The sequence below is a fragment of the Leopardus geoffroyi genome, chromosome C1 (assembly GCF_018350155.1).
Source record: "Leopardus geoffroyi isolate Oge1 chromosome C1, O.geoffroyi_Oge1_pat1.0, whole genome shotgun sequence".
NCBI lineage: Eukaryota > Metazoa > Chordata > Mammalia > Carnivora > Felidae > Leopardus > Leopardus geoffroyi.
In genome coordinates this window covers 192,522,886-192,546,118 of record NC_059328.1, presented here as the reverse complement: position 1 = coordinate 192,546,118, position 23,233 = coordinate 192,522,886, and the positions used below count along the sequence as shown (strand labels likewise).

General features: G+C 36.9%; 1 protein-coding gene across 5 annotated transcripts in view; it reads right to left on the bottom strand.

Annotated features, from left to right (window-relative positions):
• ADAM23 (ADAM metallopeptidase domain 23) overlaps positions 1–23,233 on the bottom strand; it is a 189,894-nt gene that overhangs the window by 64,101 nt on the left and 102,560 nt on the right. For all 5 annotated transcript variants that reach the window (XM_045480942.1, XM_045480941.1, XM_045480945.1 and 2 more), the window contains exons 5-11: positions 21,403–21,485; positions 20,136–20,199; positions 15,185–15,257; positions 11,646–11,722; positions 9,652–9,717; positions 2,729–2,800; positions 458–621 (exon numbers count right to left, since the gene is read on the bottom strand). In XM_045480942.1, the coding sequence (XP_045336898.1) occupies positions 458–621; positions 2,729–2,800; positions 9,652–9,717; positions 11,646–11,722; positions 15,185–15,257; positions 20,136–20,199; positions 21,403–21,485 (599 nt within the window). The remainder of the gene's footprint in view (positions 1–457; positions 622–2,728; positions 2,801–9,651; positions 9,718–11,645; positions 11,723–15,184; positions 15,258–20,135; positions 20,200–21,402; positions 21,486–23,233) is intronic.

Sequence of the window (23,233 nt, the reverse complement as noted above, 5' to 3'; positions counted from 1 at the left end):
TTTTATTCAATGGTTCACCTCAAAAGACTGTATTTCCTAGTCTCTCTTGCAGCTAGGTGTGGCTATGACAAAGGGCTAGCAAATGATTTACTGGTAAAAATTGATATGTGCAAGCTTTCAGGAAATCCACTTTAATGGAGCTAACTCAGCTGGAAGGAGTGCTCTCTTGCACTCTTCCCTCCCTGTACTCCTGGTGCCCGTAATAAAGGCTGGTGCACCAGCAGCCACCTTGAATCATGAGTTCACCTGCAAGATGTAAAGTGTGAAAGTAAGATCATGCTCTGAAGGTAAATCTTATGACCATGGAACCACCTTCCCAGCACCAGAAGGCTTACCTCCCTGCTACATATATAACCAGAGAAAGGAATCAATTCAGGATCCATACACTTATGTATAACTTAGGTGGTCCAATAAAGGGATCAAGATAAATGTCAACCCAAAGACCACAGGTACATACGAGATAAGGTGCACAGCATCAGCATGCTGTTTAATGCGCTGCCGGTATTTGGAGAACTCATGGAGCATCTGCACAGGGTTGGTGGTGATCTCAATATGATCCTTCTCAGTCCAGGTCTCTACAGCCACCAGGACAACCCTGGTATTAAGCTGCTCCTTGTAAATCTGAGGGTATACAACAGGACAGGTGCAGGAGGAAAACACTGGGTCAAACATGCACAATCAGTGATTCAGAGTCAGTGGAAGGACAGGAGGGGAGGTGAGAGGAGAACATGAGGTCACGATTAGCTCATCATAAAGAATCTCCTTTCCTTTCTCATTTCCAAGAGCAAAAATTAAAAAAAGAAATCACAATCATACAATTCAGCCTCTCTCCTACTAGACTATTTCAATCCCAAATGAGCACATTTAGTGGCCAGGCAGCTTACTGGGGGATGGACAGTAGGGATGTCAAGATTCGAAAGTCTGGACATAAATTCTAAACAGAGTGGAGTAAAATCACCCTTCCAAACCTCACAGGAGGTGACACGTAGGAGCCTGACATACTGGCTCCGGGTAAGCGCAGTGCGACCAGCGAGTCCTGCAGGATTGGAATAGTCTGGTAAATTCTTGGACAAGCACCAGCAACATGGCTGGCTTGCCCTTGGAGGCCTTGTGACATGACACCTAGAATAACAGCCAGCGGGAGTTGTGGATCTGGGCCACAACAGGGAAAAGCAGATGCGTATCACCCACCTCACCCTCGCCACGGGGTGGCATCATTCACAACATTTAAATTGTATCTTTCGGCTCTCTTTCTCCAGTTCTGGCCCAGTAGCTAAACAATTCACACAATTAAGTGACTTCAAAGACTGCTGTCACTTTGTCCTATTTTCAAGCTAATTAAGAAAATAATGGATGTCTTTGAACCCACCGAAGAAAGAAAATATCATGGTGCCTGACTCAACCCGAAGCTAAAATGATTTTACGACAAGCAAGTTAGAGCTGGTCAGCTTATAGGAGAGCCCAAAACAAAAACTGCACTTTGCAAGATGTGATTCCATTCAATCATGGTAGAATGACCAACACAAAGATGCTACCAAGTCAACAACTTTGGCAGCGAAAAAGGTGTGCCCGATACTCTCTTTTCCATATTAATTTATAGTTTTTGTCTGAGAAGGCGGCTGACAAGAGCTGAAATTACAGAAAAGTAATAACCCACGTGTAAACTGGCTTTCAGAATCTCAGTCCTAACTCTGTATGACCCACTATGCTCATCCACCCGTATTATGCCTTTACCTAGCTGTCCCTGTAGGTGTCATATGTTATGAGTATTTACAACATTGAAGGTTCGGGGACTGTTTTAAAGGCAGAAAAGGAGGCAGTTCTTTGGAGAAAACAAGTATCATTTAGATAGTTGGCAACTCATAAAAAGTCTTCTTTTCCCAGGTAAGAGGGGACATATAATAAATATCAGATAAAAATATATTTAACTGAACAAAAGAGCACTTTACATTAGAACACAGGCAGTATGCTATATTTAGCCTATGGCTATGGCAAATAGAACTAGTTATTGGAACACAGCAAATAATGTTCACATCTATGGAATTCTAGCTAAAGCAGGAACAAGGAAGAAAACCTTAGCCATTATTCTCTGTAACTTACAAAATGAGAGGGAAAAAATATTGATATGAACAATTTTATAGAGTTAGAAGTCTTTGTAAGAAGATACAGATTTTACTGTTTCAAATTAGTTTCATTTGGGGACTGCACTTAACGCTGTCATCTAGAAATAAAATCTGAAGCATTCACTACTAAGAAAGTAAATGTTAGTTAAAAAACAAAACAAAACAAAACAAAATAAAACCGTATTTCCTATATTCTCCAAACATACTCCACCTCAATCTACTAGGTCTCTTGCCATATATTTAAGACAATAAGCTCAACTGGTTATTATCATCAAAGTCTCATTTGTCAAGTGTAATTTATACTCTTTTGGTAGTTTATTTTCTCTTGTGTTTTTGTCCTTCATAGGCTTGGTGACAAACAGGTCTGGACATCACTTATAAGCAGCACTAATGCATTTCTGGGATACTGAGAATGACTCAGCAGCCCTCCTAGCTCTGAGGACACTACTCTTTTGAAGTTTCCACCCTATAACTTCTTAGCCAGATGAGCTTAAGGATGGCATTTTTACTTTTGCCCAAGAAAGAATTCAAATAACTAGTAAACAGGTATAAATATAAACCATTCCATCTTGGAAAAATAGGTTCAAGAAAACCAGGATACTTACAGAATCCACAAGGTTGACCACAGACTTTGCAAAGTTATTGGTGTGTGCGTGAGAAGAGCGATACTTCTTATACTGGGGGGGGAAAGGATAAACCAGTCACTGCTAAATCATAATTTCATGGTAAATTTCAAAATACAGTAAAAGCAGAAATCTCACAGCAATAGTACAAATGGGGATCAAAAATACACAGTTCAGCGTGTGCCATGTTGGATATGGTGGTGTTCTATTTTATTTCTCTGTTAAGCAGCAACACTCTATCTAAAACACCTTACCAGTTCCAGGTAAGGAGAGCGCCTGTAGAAATCTGTGCGAACAGAAAACAAACTGAGGGTGGATGGGGGAGGGGTTGGGGGTGGGTAGGAGGAGGGGAGAGGGAAAATGGATGATGGGCACCGAGGAGGGCATTTGTTGGGATGAGCACTGGGTGTTGTATGTAAGCCAATTTGACGGTAAATTATATTACAAATAGTAATAATAAAAAAATACTTTAATTAAAAAAAAAAAAGAAACCTGTGTGAGAGGCTTTACACCTGAGAAGTAAGTTGTTAATTCAGTCTTAATGTCTACAAATGCAACCTTTTTGTTTTCACTGAAAGCACCTTTGCCAGTTTACAAAGAGCTTAGCCAAGAAATTTAGGCCCAATACGACACCTTTCTCACTTTAAACTCAAGACCATACACACACCAAGAAAATTTCCTCGGCAGCATTTTAGATACTGCCCATGATACGGAATGCATTTTTTCATACATTTCAGTATATTCTTTCAGAAGAATGCCTCCTCCACAGGAAGCTTTCAAGAATGTTTATGGTTATTTATGATTATTTGAGAAAATAAACAAAAGTCAATTAACAGAATAATTCCACAACAACATCTGGAGGGCTACAGTTTTAGCAAATACTGCGCAGCAGGTCTTTGAGAGGGCATTGGAAAACTGACATCTACGCAGGGGGATCACGCCCTCTACCGAGGAGAAAGGAAAACAGACTCAAAACTACTGAATCAGATTTGCACCATAAATCTTAAAATCTGTCTTCAACCACAATTACTAAAATAACATGTCTTTCACAACTATTAAAAATATTTCTATGTTGGAAACCCATGATATTCCTTTTTTCTTCTCTTTTGCCCACTTTTCACACTATAAATTTGTCAGGCTCCCTTCATTTCATTCTCTCTACCCGTGGTACTATGTTTTTTTTAAACAAAGAATCTAGATCTTCATGCTTAGATACCCGATATTTATTTTTTATCATATTTTATACATGACAACCCATGAAAAATGTGCCATAAATTAGTACCGTCCTATTGGTTTGGTAGCATTCGTTAATTTATAACCACTTACATTTATAACACTTGCCATAGTGTGAATGTTTGTATTCCCCCGAATTCATATGTTGAAATCCTAACTCCCAAAATGATGGTCTGAGGAGGCGGGGCTTGTGGGAGATGCTTTGGTCATGAGGTGGAATCCTAATAAGTGGGAGTAGTGCCTCATAAAGGAAGCTCCAGAGAGTTCCCTTGCCCCTTCTACTAGAAGAAATGGGGACAGAGTAAGGTGCTGGCTATGAAGCGGGAAGCAGGCCCTCACCAGAACACAACCATGCTGGCACCACAGTCTTGGGCTCCTCGGCCCCTGGAACAGTGAGAAATTAATTTCTGTTATTCATAAGCCACCCAGGCTGTGGTATTTTGTTACGCCAACCTGAATGGACTTGGACTCAGAACAGACTCAGACTCTATGTTACTGCTGCCACTGTGCATTCCAATCTGACCTGAACTATCTTTATGTGTTCTTTACTGGTAGTGAACATCAATCTGTGCATATAACTGGGCCATAAAACATCGTATTGATTGAAAAAACTTAAGGTACTTTAACAGGGTTTTCAAACCTAGCATAAAGAAGCTGCTGTAAATAGCTAAGGATTTTAAGTTGTCCGGCAAATTCCACAGACTAAAAAATGTCAAAGACATTTTTTAAGCTAAAAGCAAAAGTCTCAACATTAAGTCCCTTTGGGGTGATGAAAATGTTAAAAAGTCTCAACGTGAAGAAGCACACATCACAAAAAAGAAAGGAAAGATATTAGCTGACACCTATTCTAAGGCACCTATTACAATTCACTTTATTTTCTTCTGAACATTAATTTGTCCATTTTGAGACTTCTTTTTATAATATAATTATCTGGAAAAATATGACATGCAAGTTAAAAAATTTAACAAAATGAGGTCTTTTTTGGAAGTCTATCAAAATGTGATGTTTTTCACTTATTTCATGTTTGTAATTTCCATGTCTCTATTTTCCTTTTTAGAAAGCCCACTCTGCCCACTGTGGGGTAAATGAATTAGAGAGGGTCCAGCATGCAAGGAGAGGGACCTGCCGGGAAACTACTGCAATGGTCCAGGTAAGAGGTAAGGAAGGCTGGGTATCTGGACAGAGAAGTAAGTGGGCACACTCTGAAGGCAGGGGTCCCACGACTTGCTGATGTATACGATGTGGGAGGTGAGGAAAGAAGAAAATAAAAGATGACTCCTACGTTTTGAGCTTGGATAGCTGGGGGAATAGTGGTGCCATTTAAGATAATGAGAAAGACTAGGAGAAGAGAAGATTAGGACCAAGGAATCAAGAGTTGCGATTCAGAAACGTTGGAGATGAGCCTATTCAGTACGGAAGTAGGCATGCAAGTAGACAGTGGATACATAAGGATGGATTCAGGAGGCTAGAGGTATAAAGTAGAGAGGGTCAAGTTTAAAGTCATGATACTAGTTAAAGGTTGAGACTGGAAGTGGGCACTCTGGGGGAGTTCTAGAAAGAAAAGAAAGTCAAAACCAAGTTAGGGGTATTTGCAAAATGCTAGAGGCCAGGTACACAAGACTAAGAAGAAATAACGAGGGAGGTGGGGGGGACTGTTGTGTCACAGAAGCTGAGAGATGAAGAAAATGTTTCAAATAGGAGAGCGTGCTGAGCCGCGTCCAAGGCTGCTGAGAGAGCACGAATGATGACAGCTAGCAGCACCCACTGGATTTGTTCACCTGAAGTGCCATTTACCCGAGCAGCTAGGATTTACCAGGACCAGTAAGTGTTTCTGCTACCACAAATATATGCGCCTCACGATTCTATGAGGTGGCGTTTATTAGCCCCATTTTAGAAATATGAGGTTCAGAGAGGACAAAGAACTTATCCAAGGTCACACAGATGGAATTCAATGCCTACTCTGGGTTCAGACAGGAGCTAAAACTTTTCCGTTAACAATTCTTATAAAATAGTTTATGTATATTCCCAATAAATCATGATTATTGATGAGAACTCATAATTGGTTAGGTGCCCATAAATACGGTGGTTTTTAAATAGGGTTTAAACTGAAGTTTAAATCGAAAAAAATGTCCGAGTTATAACACACCTGCACTCTTTGACTTATACATAAGGACATGGCAAAAATGTAAGCAAGACATTTTCTTGTGCACTTTAAAATATTTCAACCAAGGGTCTATTAGAGTAAGGTTTTTCATGTTTATATTTAGCCCAAGTGGCTCAAAGAAACGTTTGCAGACCCTTATCAAGGCTATAATTGGCTCACAAATTAGGTTCCACCAGACAGCTACTAAGATGCTTTCTACAAAATTGAGGGATTTTTCTTTTCTAATTGAAAGCCACTGAAAACATGATGCTTGTTCAAAGTAAGGTGTCTGCATTTTTTCAGGAAGCCAGTATTAGGTTACTCTGAATTAAAGAGGTGAGCTTGAATGTGAATGTAGGCAAAATGTTTCTAGTCCCTGAATGAATGAGAACTAATTTTGCATACAAAGAAACTGTGCAATCTCCATTTATGATAAAACTGACTTTCACATTTTGTGATCACTGAAAATAATTTACATTTAAAGTGCCAAATTTACTTTCCTTCCTGAACAATTACAACATTTAAGAAATTTGCTTTTTGAAAAAATTAAAATTAAAGCTTGATTTTCAACCCAAGGATGATGGTTATCAAAACAACTGTGCTGCTTCATCTAGCACAGATTGTATGATGAGTAATTCCAGGGATGATCATTCTAAAACCCAAGAGCAAATATTCAGATATTAAAAAAATAGATGGTAATTATTCTACTTCAGTTTTACTTTCAAAACATGAATTTCAGTACTCTGATCCGTGTTCTGAATTACTACTTCTTTGTGTCAATCAAATTCAACAACTACTTAAAAACGTTTTTTTTTCATTTCTTACTGTGCATTGCCTCCAAATTTATCACTGCAAATTACGGTTCTTTTCTTCTAGCTTCAAAGATAAATGAACATATCATGCCTAGTTCTCACTCAATTTTAATTATAATAAAATAATTACCAAGGTTTACCATTAACAAATTTGGTAGCGGAAACAAGTTAACTTTATCACAGAATATATGGTATAATGTGCAGAAAATCTCTATTTATGAAAATGGTATTTTTTTTTAATTTTTTTTTCAACGTTTATTTATTTTTGGGACAGAGAGAGATAGAGCATGAACGGGGGAGGGGCAGAGAGAGAGGGAGACACAGAATCGGAAACAGGCTCCAGGCTCCGAGCCATCAGCCCAGAGCCCGACGCGGGGCTCGAACTCACGGACCGCGAGATCGTGACCTGGCTGAAGTCGGACGCTTAACCGACTGCGCCACCCAGGCGCCCCTGAAAATGGTATTTTAATGGGAGGGTGCTACTGTATCATTCATAAGACAAAGACAAGATTATTCACATGCTTCCATTTAAAAGGATTAAAAAATAAATGCAAAGCATATAAATTAAAAATTTTTTTTTCTATTTATACAGTTACTGCTATCTACTCTTTGATTTATAGCTTTATGTACCTTCCCAATAGAGTATGGTGGACCAGGAAATGTGGAATTACAAGTAATCGGTTGGAGAACTGTTCTATTAATTCCCAGCTATATGCGAATGTACTTTGTGAATTTAAAGGCATTGCATGTAGCTTAATTATTGCTTCCACTACTTTAAAAGCATTTATATAATGGGTATTAGAAAAAGCTTAAGTGTCTAAAGCCCTAATTTCACAACATACCACAGTGCTAAGGACTGAGAAGTAGCTAGATAAAAACTCATTGGGCCAATCAACAAAAATAGTTCAGATGAAAAATTATCTTGGGGTTTCAAGAAAATTAATGTCCTTCTGAAACTCCTTTTTTAGCGTTCATTAGCTAAAATTCATTTGGTTTTCCTTCCCACCAGAAAAGACCTCTCCTAAATTGTATGTAATTCTGATAAATTCTGCCGCTTCTAACATATAGCAAGCAATATATATATAAAAAAGCTACTGGTAAATAAAATAAATCTGCATATAAAATGAAGAGGTATTCCACTGAATAATATTTAACATAACTGAACTAGTACTTGGCAACTTAATGGAAAATGTCTGCTAAAGTAGAGATTCAAATAAAAGTTTAAAAATAAATTAAGTCACCACATTTTTAAATACACGGTTTCAAGGCCTTTTTTGAGTAGCCTCTACTAATTAGAATTTCATGTTGTCATTTTACCCTATAGTCTGCTAATCTAATTTGGTCTCCTCAAAATAAAACAAGGACTTGGGGTGCCTAGGTGACTCAGTCAGTTAAGCATCCGACTTCAGCTCAGGTCATGATCTCACAGTTCGTGCGTTTGAGCCCCACATCAGGCTCTGTGCTGACAACAGAGCCTGGAGCCTGCTTAGGATTCTGTCTCCTCCCTCTATCTCTCTGTCCTTCCCGCACTAGTACCCTGTCTCTCTCTGTCTTTCAAAAGTAAATAAATGTTAAAAAAAACTTTTTTTAAAAAAGGACTTAATGATATATGCGAGGCAATCTGAATTTTTGCTGCAATCCTTTACAGGTTTTTCACCCATGCCTGACTTTCAGGTATTTCTTAAAGATCCTCATCTTTCCAGAATGTAACTGAGTTTTCATAAAAGCAAGTACTCTTTGTTTTAGTTTATATAATTTTTTAACTAACTTATGTAATTACAACAAAAATTACGACTGGCCTACCCAGTCTGGGAAGTGTGGCCATGGGGTTCTGGAGCCCCCTCCCAACAGTTCACGAGAGCCAACTGGATGCAACTTTTTCCAGCTCCTCATTTAGTGACCTCACTTGGGTAGCTTGAAATCAACTACGATGGGAGTATTTACACCACCGATATCAGCAAACATTATAAATCAAGGCATTTTTTTTTCCAGAGAGTTGGGTGTTAAACACTTATCAGCATACCCCAAGTGTTGGTTAGACTCTTTAGAAAGCTGTAGGCTTCAGCCAGCCCATTTTATAAGGGACATGATTAAGCAAAATAAGGTTAAGAAAGTTTCTACTCTATTTTCAAGAAGGGCTAAAGGAGGCAAAAATCATTTTTCATGTCTCTTAAGTGTTACTGAGGTGACACGCTAACTTACATTTTACTTTGACATAAGTAACACAATATTATTCATCTTTCTAAAATTTAAAGAAGATAAATCATCAAAGATAGTCTCTTTGGATATGCCTTTATTATACATGTTTATCTCCTATAACTATTTTTGTCACAGGCCATAACAATTACTAAGAAAAAAATGTTAGCAGAACAAAGACACGTGATAAAATTAAAAACGTGGTGGCCAAACAGATAGATGACGAAAAGTAGAGGATAAAAATTTTAAATGAAGATGTGTAAAAGACATCAAACAGATAGTTAAACTCTTTAATTATAATCATTAAATAAAAGGAAAGTTTAGAGTTGTGAAAATTCTATAAAACCCACTATTTCCAAACACCATGAAATAAATCAAGCCATTCAATAGTTCCAAAGAAATAAAACATCTAAATATATTGGCCTTAGTAAGTAACAAATAATTTTTAAATATAAAGTGAAATGTACTCTTTCTTAAGCAAGCTACCAGGTTTAAAACTCACTAATTCCTTATATTCTTACCGTTTTGTGATCATTAACAATCATAAGTTCCAAATATTTCATTTCTTCAAACACACCACGAGATGGCTGTGGAAAATAAATATATATGGTCAGAGTGGTGGGCTATATCTCTGATGCTAACTCTGAACTTGGAGATTGACTCTGAATTTCCAAAGAACCCCTTCCTGCTAACTTTATAAACACCCTGGAAGAAACTTTGTGAGGAGATCAAAGAAAGTGACTGTAAAGTGTGGGCAAACATTCAAGTATTCAGAGAAGAATTGTATTTAATTATCATTAAGATACTCATCAAAGAACAGCCCATGTTATTTTTATATGATTTTCATGTGTAAAAATATTCTAGAGAAAAATGCACAGTATAATTCTGCTAAAATAAGTATTCTCAATTTTTTTGGCATTTAACTGTGACCAAAAAAAGGTTCATATCTACTTCAAACTTCAAAGAAAATCTACTTAAAATTCATTTAATAAGAATAGCACAGCACATGTGGAACAGCTATCAATATAGTTAAGAGAAGGGCAGCCTGGCTGGCTCAGTCAGCTAAGCGTCTGACTCGGTTTAGGCTCAGGTCATGATCCATTGGTTTGTGGGTTCAGGCCCTGTGTTGGGCTCCATGCTGATGGCATGGGGCCTGCTTAGGATTCTCTCTCCCTTTTCCTCCGCCCCTCCCCCACTTGCATGCATGTGCTCTCTCAAAATAAGTAAATAAACAAAAAAAATTAAAATATATACATATAGTCAAAAGACGCATTAACTCAATGGAGTGAAATTATAATAATAACGTATTACATTTTAACCACACAACTTCCTAAAGGAACATTGACAATTACTATTTTCCAAGTTCTTCTAAATTTTGATTATTACTAGATAATTTTAAAAGCAAGTGCTAAGCATTTTAGCCATCATTTGGACTTTCTTTTGTCATAACTGGGAAATCAATAATGATGACTTTTTTCTTTATGTACAAGGTCATTCATCAGTTTACATTTGATAAGGGTGGACTATCACGAAATATCAGTAGCCTATATAAAACTTATTATTACCAACCACATCTTCAAGAGTAAGGAAAACAACAAGAAAAAAGTCTCTAAGTAAAAAAACAAAAATTGTATCCATAATCACCATAATATGAAGAAAGGCTCATAAAAGAGAGGACGATTTAACCTGTAACTAAGTTTCTGATGGCTGGTGGTCTAATTTTTTCACAAAAAAATACATTCAGCAAAACATTATCTAAAATGTGCAATTTTCAGTATAATTACTCATTAAGTTATCTCGTAAATTACCATGTAATCTATATGCTGTGGAATTAATTCTCGGTTACATAGCATTCACCATGTAATTACGAAACAGTCCCCATCATTACAGCTTTCTAATCTATTATGAAAAAGACTAGGAACATAATTTCAATGACAAAGCTCCTATACATTTATCAATACATGGGAGCTATATGATTGTTGTTGATTATAATTACATGATTCTTATTTAGTAACTGTCATGATACTAATGATCAAATAGATCCTTAGAAAAACACATCCAGCTTCAAATTTTGGTGTAGCAGAACTTTTAATTTGAAAGAAATACAAATAAGCATAATTAGCCAACATTTCAAAATCTAATGCTTCCCCTTACACTTTTTGTTTATCAAAATGTTTCAAATTTGTTATATAAGCCATGTGAGAAAAAGTCTGCTGTACTTTTAATAGAAAAAAACACACTGTAATTTTTGTAAGAACATGCTTTGAAAAGGAAGCTAATACAATACACTCCATCAGTGTTCATAGGACACTGGAATCCGTTTATATCACTAATGGAAAAGGCTGATGTGCCCGTAAGACTCAAATCACAGGAGGAGTTTGGTTGGTTGTTTTTGTTTGTAAAAGGAAGTTGCCCAAATTTAAGCTGCTTTAGATACACTGAGATACTATAAGATTTTGGGCACACAATTTAACTGAGTGAAGCGGCCCTGACCGTGATTCAATGCCACACTCACATTCACTGCTCTCTTTCTTCTCCTTTTCAACCACTGCAATTCAGATAAAAAGGGCCACTGGTCACTGCTTTCCATACCTGTGTAAAAGAAAAAAGAATACCAAAATTTATACTTGACTACAGTTCAATGGGAGTATGTTTTTAAAATATTATGTAAAGCTACCAAAACTAAAGCAGGAAGAAATAAAAACTTTGAACACACCTACTACCAGCAATGAAATTGAATGAGAATTCAAAAAATTCCTCAAAAATAAAAGTCCAGGAGCAGGCGGCTTCACAGATGAATTCTACCCTTTAAAGAAGAGTTAATACCTACTCTTCTTAAACTATTTCAAGAAATAGAAAAGGACGGTAAACTTCCAAATTCATTCTATGAGGCCAGTATCACCCTGATACCAAAACTAGATAAAGACACCGCAAAAAAAGAGAACTACAGGCCAATATCCCTGATGAACTGAAATATTAGCAGACTGAATCTGACAATAGATTTTTAAAAATCATACACTACATTCAAGTGAGATTTCTTTCTGGGATGCCAGTGCTGTTCAATATTCACAAAACAATCAACATGACACATTATATCAATAAGAGAAAGAGTAAAAACCATATGATCATTTCAACAGGTGCAGAAAAAGCATTTGGCAAACTACAACATCTATTCATGATAAAAATCCTTTGCAAAGTAGGTCTAGAAGGAACATACCTGAACATAATAAAGGCCATAAATGAAAAATCCACAGCCAAGATCATAATCAATGATGGAAAACAGCTTTTCCCCTAAGGTCAGGAACAAGACAAGGACCTCCACTCTCACCACTTTTATTTAACATAGTACTGGAAGTCCTAGCCACAGCAAGTAGACAACATAAAGAAATAAAAGGCATCCATATCGGTAAGGAAGTAGTAAAACTGTCACTATTTGCAGATGAAATGATACTATATACAGAAAACCCTAACAGCTCCACCAAAAACCTGATAAATGAATTCAGCAAAGTCGTAGGATATGCAATCCATGTACAGGAATCTGTTGCATTTCTATACACTAATAATGAAGTAGAAGAAAGTGAAATTAAGAAAACAATACTTTTTACAATTGCCTCAAAAACAATAAAACATCTAGGAATAGACTTCACCAAAGTGGTGAAAGACCTGTACTCTGAAAACTATAAAACACTGATGAAAGAAATCCAAGATGATACAAAGACATTCCATGCTCATGGGTTGGAAGAACAAACATTGTTAAAATGTTTACACTACCCAAAGTAATCTACAGATTTAATGCAATTCCTATCAAAATACCAGACGATTTTTCACAGCACTAGAAACAACCAATCTAAAATTTATATGGAATCACAAAAGACACCAAATAGCCAAAGCAATACTGAAAAACAAAACTCAAGGTACCACAATTCTAAACTTCAAGTTATATTACAAAGTGGTAGTAATTAAAACAGTATGGTACCGGCACAAAAACAGACACATAGATCAATGGAACAGAACCGAACACCCAGAAATAAACCCACAATTATACGGTAAATTGATCTTCAACAAAGGAGGAATGAATATACAATGGAAAAAAGACAGCCTCTTCAACAATAGCTACATGTTGGAAGAATGAAACTGGACCATTTTCTTTTGCCACATAAAAAATAAACTCAAATGGATAAGAAACCTAAATGTGAAACCTGAAACAATAAAAATCCTTGAAGAGAGCACAGACAGTAATGTCTCTGACATCAGCCATAGCAACATTTTACTAGCTATGTCTCCTGAGACATGGGAAGCAAAAGCAAAAATAAATTATTGGGATTACATCAAAATTAAATGTTTCTGCACAGCAAAAGAAAAAATCAACAAAACTAAAAGGCAACTTACTGAATGGGAAAAGATATTTTCAAATAACATCCAATAAAGGGTCAGTATCCAAAATATATAAAGAACTGATACAACACCCAAAAAACAATAATCCAATTAAAAATGGGCAGAAGATATGAACAGACATTTCTCCAAAGAAGACATACAGATGGCCAACAGACACATGAAAATATGCTCAATATCACTCATCATCAGGGAAATGCAAACCAAAACTACAATGAGATACCACCTTACACTTGTCAGAATGGCTAAAAATCAACAACACAAGAAATAAGTGTTGACGAGCATATGGAGAAAAAGGAACCCTCCTGCACTACTGGTGGGAATGCAAACTGGTGCAGTAATTGTGGAAAACAATATGAAGTTTCCCCAAAAAGTTAAAAACAGAACTACCCTAGAATCCAGCAATAGCACTATGGATATTTATCCCAAAACTACAAAAACATTAATACAAAAGGATACATGCACTCCTATATTTACTGCAACATTATTTACAATAGCCAAACTATGAAAACTGCCCAAGTGTCCATCAATAGATGAATGGATGAAGAAGACGTGGTATATATATATACAATAGAATATTATTCCTCAGCCACAAAAAAAAAAAAAGAATGAAATCTTGCCATTTGCAACAACATGGATGGAGCTAGAAAGTATAATGCTAAGCAAAATAAGTCAAAGACAATTACCATATGATTTCATGCATAAGTGGAATTTAATAAACAAATGACCAAAGGAAAAAAAAGAGAGAAAGAGACAAACCAAGAAACTCTTAACTACAGAGAACAAACTGATGGTTACCAGAGGGGAGGTGGCTGGGGGGAAATGGGTGAAATAGGTTATGGAGATTAAACAGCACACTTATCATGATAAAAAAATAAAATAAAATAAAATAAAATTACTACGTGAAGGAACAGCAACATTGATAACACACGTCATCTCAAAATCAAAATAAACTAAGGTGAAAAAAGTATGCCAATCATTAAACATTTCACATCCTCATGGTCACAAATCTAATTCCATTTATATAATTCACAAATTAATTAATTTATAATGCAAATATCATTTTCTTCCAAACATCACCCAAAATGTAATGAGCTGTTCAAGACTCATTAGAATATGCATATTTGACCTACAACCACCTGACCCTCAATATCTGAAAATTTGGGAGAATTTCACTGTGCTTAATTCATTTTAGAATTAAAAATAATGTATGGCATAAGATTTTGCATAAACTATCAAAGACTTTTGGCATTAATATACAGAAATAATATCAAATACCCCAATAAAAAAGAAGCTTTTGTCAACATCAGCGTGCTTAAGATGCCTCAGGACCAGAGCATAAGAGAGAGATAATACAAATTGGCTAAACAGCAGTAAACTGCCAAGGAAATTTAAGGATGCACCTGATTGCAGATCACCATTAAATTTAGCCACACTCTCTGGTTCCTAACAGAGCTTTACTCCCGGGCTTCATATTTCGGTATTTCCATCAGCAATGACTCTCCAAGCCTCAGTACACGCCAGCCACAGGCAATGCCACTGCCCACCCACATTGCTCGCCACTGACCAATTCCACCTCCCACTAAGCCTGCGTGTACTGAGCTCCACCAAGTCACGGCTCCTATTACACAATATAAAATGGCTATCTTAATTAGAACTTACTGAGATTCTTCATTTGCTTAGAATATCGTCCGGCCAAGGTTTTCTGGATTATATGTGGTCGACCTGTGCTTTTCTGAAACAAAAACAATGGTAGACAATTAAAAAGCAAGATGTGATCAAGCTTCTTTGGAACAGTGTTAGAACTTTCTACCATATCTTTCTGAAAATGGGAACATTTATATGCTAATATTTTAGCTATCAACAATGAAAAGTATGTCTTATTGAAACTTTAATTTTAAATAAAATAGAGCACCATCCAATTGCTCCAGTGTAGATAAAAGCATAGTTTTATTAGCTACTTTCCAACTTCAGCTTTCTTCAAAGCAATGAATGGGAAACTCACAAAAAAAGAAACACAAATGCTCAACGAATATATACATACATATATATATAATGAATGCTTTAATACTCCTTCAAAATGCAAATTTAAAAAAAGACATACCAATTTTTGCCGTCAAGTTGGCAAAGGCTTTTAAATTATGATAACCATAGTTAATTATGGTGGCAAGTTAAAAAGCACTCTCATACTTTGCTGATAGGAGTAAATTGGGAGCACAGTTCAAAGAGAAATTTAGCAATGTCTATCAACGACCTTGAAAATATTCATATCCTTTGCCCTAGTAACTATGCTTTTAGAAGCATCTTATTTCCATTACTATTATTACTATTAGCTTCCATTACTGAGTGCCTGGTATGTGCCAGATACTGTTAGGGTACACAGTACCTGATTTAATCCTCACAAGAGATCTATATAACGCATATTTTACCTTTGTTTTACAAATAAAAATATTGCAGCCCAGAGAGATACATCATTCAGCTAAAATAATATTACAGAATAATGATCCCATTTACTTTAAACATATATGAGAACATATCATTGAAAAACTGGAAGAATGTATACTGAAAGGTGAAGAGAAATTCTCTCTTGGGGATGGGATAATGGATAATTACCATGTAGTTAAGTATTGGCTTCTCTTGCTTTCCAGATTTCCTACAATGTATTAGTTTTAATCAGAAAAATAGTTATAAAAAGAGTGTTCTTAATAGATTACATAAAAGACTCACAATAATTAAGAGTTTTGCTGCTCATTACTTGAGAGATAATATGAATTCTTATCAGAAATATCCCATCCATAGTACTTGATTTATTGTAAAGCATACTAAAACCAATAATAATAAACTAAACATCAAAAAATCTAAATTCCAGTTTGGTAAATTCTTAATTCTGGTAACAAGTGAAATGATATCTAGAGCAATGAAACTCACAATTGGATTAGCAGCGCAATTTTAAAAACTGACTGATTTAAAAGTTTCAAGCACTGTTCTTTTCCCTCTCCCCATGTGAAGACGAGGGCAGATTGTTAATTGAACAGAAGGTAGACAGTAAGGAGGAAGGCAAAAGAGAAAAGGCATTAAGCATGTAACAGCCCCTGAAGAATATGATTATGGGTATAACAACATAAAACCAATACTTGAAATACTATGACAATAACAATTTGTTTATAAACCTTTTCAACAGTTTATTAAACATAGTCACGTACATTTATGAATTCATCAAACCTGAAAAATTGACCTATTAGGGATGCACAGAAAAATTATCTTATTTTATATTTTTAAAAACTCTGAGGCTTAGGGAGTTGTTATTTTGGGTTTTTTGTTTTGTTCTTTGGGGGTCTGTTTAGGGTAACAGGACCATTCATCAATGCAAGAAATCAAAGCCAATTTTTGGCTGACCGAGTCAAATAATCTTGCCATATACAAGTTATTTCCCTACCACTACAGTAGGGGAAAAACATTTACTTAGTCAAAATGTCTTTATCGGGGGGTGGGGGGGGGGTGGAGAGTATCTTTGTTATCCAGTAGTTTTTAAATTTACCAGTTGAAAAACGATAAGGTTTAAGAAAACAGGTTTAAACATTTAAAATTTAATGGCATTTCTGTCTCAAATGTGAAATTTACAAGGTATTTATATATACATCGCCACGACAAAGAAAATACGTGTTTGTTCAATTGTGATTATCAACAGTCTAAATGACCAGTACCTGTCTCAAAACTTATTTTATCTACATGTGAAATCTCTAAAGAGAAAAAAAACTGTTTTCTCCTCCCCATCAAATGATTGCAATATTCTGACTCAATCACTCTCAGAATATTATCTTCCCATTAGCAGCTCTCTTCATTGCTATGACTCCCCTTATTGCCGCCTGTCAGCGTCTTCATCTCCTACCATTCTCCCCTTTGTCCACCCCTCTCCAACCAGCGGGGTTCCTCAAAGTTTCTACAACACGCTAGAAACAATCCTGCCTCGGGGCCTGGGCATTTGCTGTTCTCCTGGAATGTTCTTCCAGCTCCCTAATTTTTTGAAAAGTCCTCCTTCAAAACTACCATCTCATTCCGCTCTTCTCTGGATGGTTAATATGAAGGTTTACTTCTACCTTCATATTTTGGCTTCATTTTTTTTTCTCCTTAGCACGTACCACTGTCCAACATACAATATGTAATTACTTACTCATCCTGTTTATCGCTGTCTGCCCCCTGTAGACTAGAAGCTCTATGAGCCTCAGGCTCTATGTCTGTCTTGTTCACCACTTTATCCCCAGCACCTAAAATAGTGCCCAGCCTGTAGTTGGCTTTCATTACAATACCTAACAAATATAGACCAAATTTCAGATCTATTTACATTCTATTAGTGAGCAACACTCTTAAGAGTATGTGATTTCTTGTTTTCCTAATTTTATTAAGATAAAATTGACACACAATGTTGTATACGTTTAAGGTGTACAATGTAATGATCTGCTATATGTATATATTGCAAAATAATCTTCACAAAGAGTGTGGTTAACATCTGTCATGTCACAACTACAATTTTTTTCCTTGTAATGAGGACTTTTAATACCTAATGTCTTAGCAGCTTTCAAATATACAAATGTACTCTGGTCACCAAGTTGTACATTATCTCTCAGAATTCATTTATCTTCTAACTGGAAGTTTGTACCTTTTGACCACTTTCACCTATTTCCCCCACTGGCTTCTGGTAACCACTAACCTGTTCTCTATTTCTGAGTTCAGTATTTTTAGATTCCATATATAAGCAAGATCTGTCTTTCCCTGTCTGACTTATTTCACTTAGCATAACGCCCTCATGGTTTCCTATCTAGGTTGCTGGCCTGTGCATAACTGTAGGCATCATTTTTTTTCCCTCCCTCTAAAGAAAACTAAATACTATCTAATATAATCATAGTTCAACTACACATTTCCCCACTGAAGATTCTTAGGCTCATAAAAGTTAGGTATATGCGTATACAATTATCTAAAGAAGCGGTGGTAATAAAAGCTAGTTTAAAGGAAAAGAAGATGGTCACTACAAAACAAAATGTCCTCTCTGCTCTATAGACTGGAAAGAACTGCCTTCACTTCCAAAAGCCTAGATTTGTCACCTCTTATCATTCCTTACTGGTGTGTGACCTGTTTGATGAGAAAACAACTTTTGTGTTTCTGAGCTGCTGCCTAAGCATTTTACAGCCTGATAACCCTGCTCACACCCAGAGTCTGGACATTTAGATAAGAACTTGAGTTCAGGATTCCCACTCTCAGTTCCTGCTTTGGTTTTCCCAGGGCACCTTTTAAAATAACCACTTGGATACAGGAGTGCTGATGCATAGGGGCACTTGTACCCCAAGGCTTATAGCAGCACTCTCAACAATAGCCAAATTATGGAAAGAGCCTAAATGTCCATCAACTGATGAATGGATAAAGAAATTGTGGTTTATATACACAATGGAGTACTACGTGGCAATGAGAAAGAATGAAATCTGGCCTTTTGTAGCAACATGGATGGAACTGGAGGGTGTTATGCTAAGTGAAATAAGCCATACAGAGAAAGACAGATACCATATGTTTTCACTCTTATGTGGATCCTGAGAAACTTAACAGAAACCCATGGGGGAGGGGAAGGAAAAAAAAAGAAAAAAAAAAGAGGTTAGAGTGGGAGAGAGAGCCAAAGCATAAGAGACTCTTAAAAACTGAGAACAAACTGAGGGTTGATGGGGGTGGGAGGGAAGGGAGGGTGGGTGATGGGTATTGAGGAGGGCACCTTTTGGGATGAGCACTGGGTGTTGTATGGAACCAATTTGACAATAAATTTCAAAAAAAATAAAAAATAAAAAAAATAAAATAACCACTTGGAATTAATCCTGCTAAAAGTTAGGGACCTCTACTCCAACCACCTCGTAAGTAATAGGTGCTTGCTATCCTGCTCTCTATCCCTGGCCCACTCGTGGCCTGGGATGGAAGACTGCCCTGCCTCTGGCTTACTGCCCCACCACCCCAGATGCCAGGATCTGTATGTAATAAATCCCATGACTGTACTTCCCCTGTGTGAGTGTACTGGAACAGCATCGTCAATCCAAACAACCATGGATTTCACTTTCCTGAAGTGGGAGCTCGGATGCTAAGGGGGCCACCTGCTGAGCCTAAGTAGGTGGCTTGTGTTCCCCCATTCAGCAGGTCATAATCTGCATATTCTAAATTCAACACACCAGCACCAGCTTCTCAACATACCTGGGATGTGCAATTTAAACTTCAAAACTCACGGTGTCATTCTACGTTTGAAAAAATGTGTTGCATATAAATGCACACTGACATCCGCTTAATATTCTTTATGGCTCAAAGGCAAAGATGATAAAAGAATAAAACACCATGGGGCGCCTGGGTGGCTCAGTCAGTTAAGCATCCGACTTCGGCTCAGGTCATGATCTCGCAGTCCGTGAGTTCGAGCCCCGCGTCGGGCTCTGTGCTGACAGCCTGGAGCCTGTTTCAGATTCCGTGTCTCCCTCTTTCTCTCTCTTCCCCCTTTATGCTCTGTCTCTCTCTTCTCAAAAATAAATAAATGTTAAAAATTTTTTTTTAAAAAGAATAAAACACCATAAGGAAACTAAGGTCACAGACTTACTTCATCATGAATCAGCTCCAGGGGTTCTATCATATATACAAAGGTATTATCTTCAAACATACCACTACAAGACAAGAAACCACACAAGGAGAAAATTAACAAATATGGCAAACAGCAAGAAACAGCAAATGAGCTTCATATTGCATCTTGAAAAATGAAGAGTATATCTGGACAAATGTCTTTATACTGCCCCTAATCTAATTCATGTATCTGTATGGAATCCCACCGTGGTCTCAGCACTATACTAGAGAGCAGATAGGCTACAGGAAGTATTAAAGTGTATCCCACAAGCATACATATTATAAATGTTATAATTGATCTTTGAAACAAAATGGACAGATCAGACATTTAATCTGGAACAAGACTATTCATACAGTTCCAGTATGTCAAGTTCTAATTCCAGACAATGTACAACTAGTACAAATTTCTTGTTACACAAATCCAACATCATCTATAAGAAAATAGGTAATTTGTGCATTAGAATAATCTAAAGCCATCTGATTCTGGGGTGCCTGGGTGACTAGATCAGTTGAGCCTCCAACTCTTGATTTCAGCTCAGGTCATGATCTCACAGTTCATGGGATCGGGCCCCGCATGGGGCTCCGTGCTGACAGCGTGGAGCCTGCTTGGAAACCTCTCTCTCCCTCTCTCTTTGCCTCTCTCCCTCTCATTTTAACAAACTTTAAAAAAATAAAAAAAATAAAACCATCTGATTCTGAAGACGAGAACAGAAGTATATTTATGGCTGCAAATCATGAATTTCCATTAAGCAGTATGACTCTGTTGCATTTAATTTTGAGAGGTATAGCAAGATAAGATTTTCAAGATCCTTTTCCACCCCATGGCCACAACTAGATCCTTACATCAAGTGTTACTATTTGCATCCAAAAGGTGTTTAAAGAGGTTTTTCTAGAGACTGCCTTGAAGTCGATGTACGAACTTCTCTCTTTGGCCCCCCATCCTCACCTGACCAATACCACCTGACTGCTTGTCCTCTGGCATACACTTCTGGGAAACCTTCCTGGACCTTCCTGGTCACCCCATAAGTCCCTGATGCTCCCCTTCACAGTTCCAATTACCAGAATGGCAATTAAATATTAATCTGTGTAATCACTTGTTTAATCTCTGAATCTCCTGCAAACTTAAAATGTTAACAGAACATGGGATCAGCCCAGAAGATTGACTACAACAAACATCTGTGAAAGAAAAGATGGAAACAGTGAATGGATGAAAGCAAATTCACTCTCCCATTGAGAATCCCACATACTGAAGTCCGTTGCAGGTTGAGAGAGCTGCTCTGGAGTCCTTGACACCTCGGATGCTTCCGTGATAGTAACAGTGCTCCCCACCCTACAAAGCAGAAGGGTTAATTGATTAACAAAGCTTTCTTTGTCATCATTCACTCTTATAGAAGCTTCTGTGAACCAAAAGAATGGCAAAGATGGTCCTAGAAACTGCTCTTGGTTGATATGAAATCTGAAAAGGCACTAAGCAATTTTTCAGCTTTTCTATAATGATGTTGTGTTATTAAATTTAATGAAGGAGAAAAAAAACCATAACAGGAATAAAAAACCCAAAGCAACTGGTACAACTTATGCACTTTTTGTAAACATGTAAGGGAGTAGATACGTACCTGATGTTGTTATGGAATAAGGTCTTCTACCTACCTGAGGAGAGACCCCAAAGGTGTTGCTAATAATTGTGTTTGATGGAAAGCTACGTAAAACCTTATTATTTGCTTTCCTACCTTTTAAATTAGTTTAAAATATTTTCGGAAGTATTATATGAACTTAACTTTCAAATTCAAGTAGTAACTACAAGAACTTTTTTAAAAAATAGAGCAGTTACTTTCTCCCTCTCTCCCCACCTCCATGGCAACCATCTTTAACTCTTTTATCGATTTCTCCTACTGTTTGCCTATGTATTTCTCAATGGAATATTTATACTGCTACATCCTGGTTTATTTCACTTTAGAAATTATCTTCCTAATGTAGAATCTCGAAAACCTCTCTTGCTCCCAATACATGCCACTCCACATCACCAGTTTTTGGTTAAATTGGTATTTAGTGTTTTCATTATGACTCTGCAAATACTGTTCACAGCTGTGTCACTAAGATTACATGTTCGTTCTTGCTCCACTTTTAATTTTTTGAGATGTTTTGATTCGTTTATTTGCTGGCTTATTTTCCCATGTATTGGGCACTTACATCTTTCTCATTGTCTGAAATATTATCTACAACTCCTCTCCTATGGTCAGACATATCGGGTAATTTATCACATGCATTTTACTCCTACAGACAGCCCTCTTGTCTCCCCTCAACCTCCGGCCAGGCCTGATGCAGAGCCACCAACCAGGAGTTCTGTGTAGGGTCATCTTGGGAAGTCTTCTGCCTCCCTTCTACATAGAATCCTAGACCCCATGTCTTCTCCATCCATGGTTTCACCTTCCCTTTTTTTGAAGGTACACATCTTCTGGTACTTTCTTGAAAAAGTGATCATGGAAGATAGATTTGATGAGAACTTGCACATATAAAATTTTCTTTTTCTATCTTCACCCTAGATCAATCATTTGGATGGGTAGAGAATCCTAGCTTGGAAATTACTTTCTCTTGGCATTTCAACAGCATTGTGCACAACTTCTAATGTTGCTGCTGAGAAATGGATGTTATTCTCATGTTAGATATTTTTTTATAAAATAGAATTTCCCCTTTCAAGAGAAATTGAGGGAATTTTACTTATCCCCATTTTTATGAAATCTCATGACATGCTTTGGAGCAGGTCTTTGCTTTTTCACTGTGCTGAGCACTCTGTCAAACCTTTTAATCAAGAAAATGCAGAGGCGCCTGAGTGGCTCAGTCAGTTAAGCATCTGACTCTTCGTTTCTGCTCAGGTAATGATCTCGAGCCCCATGCCAGCCTCTGTACTAGCAGTGGAAACCGTGGTTGGGATATTCTCTCTCTCTCTCTCTCTCTCTCTCTCTCTCTCTCAAAATAAATAATGAACATTTAAAAATTTTTTTAAAAAGAAAATGCATGAACTTCAGTTCTAGGAAACCTTTATTATTTCTCTGATAATTCCCTCCTTTCCATTTTTCTCTA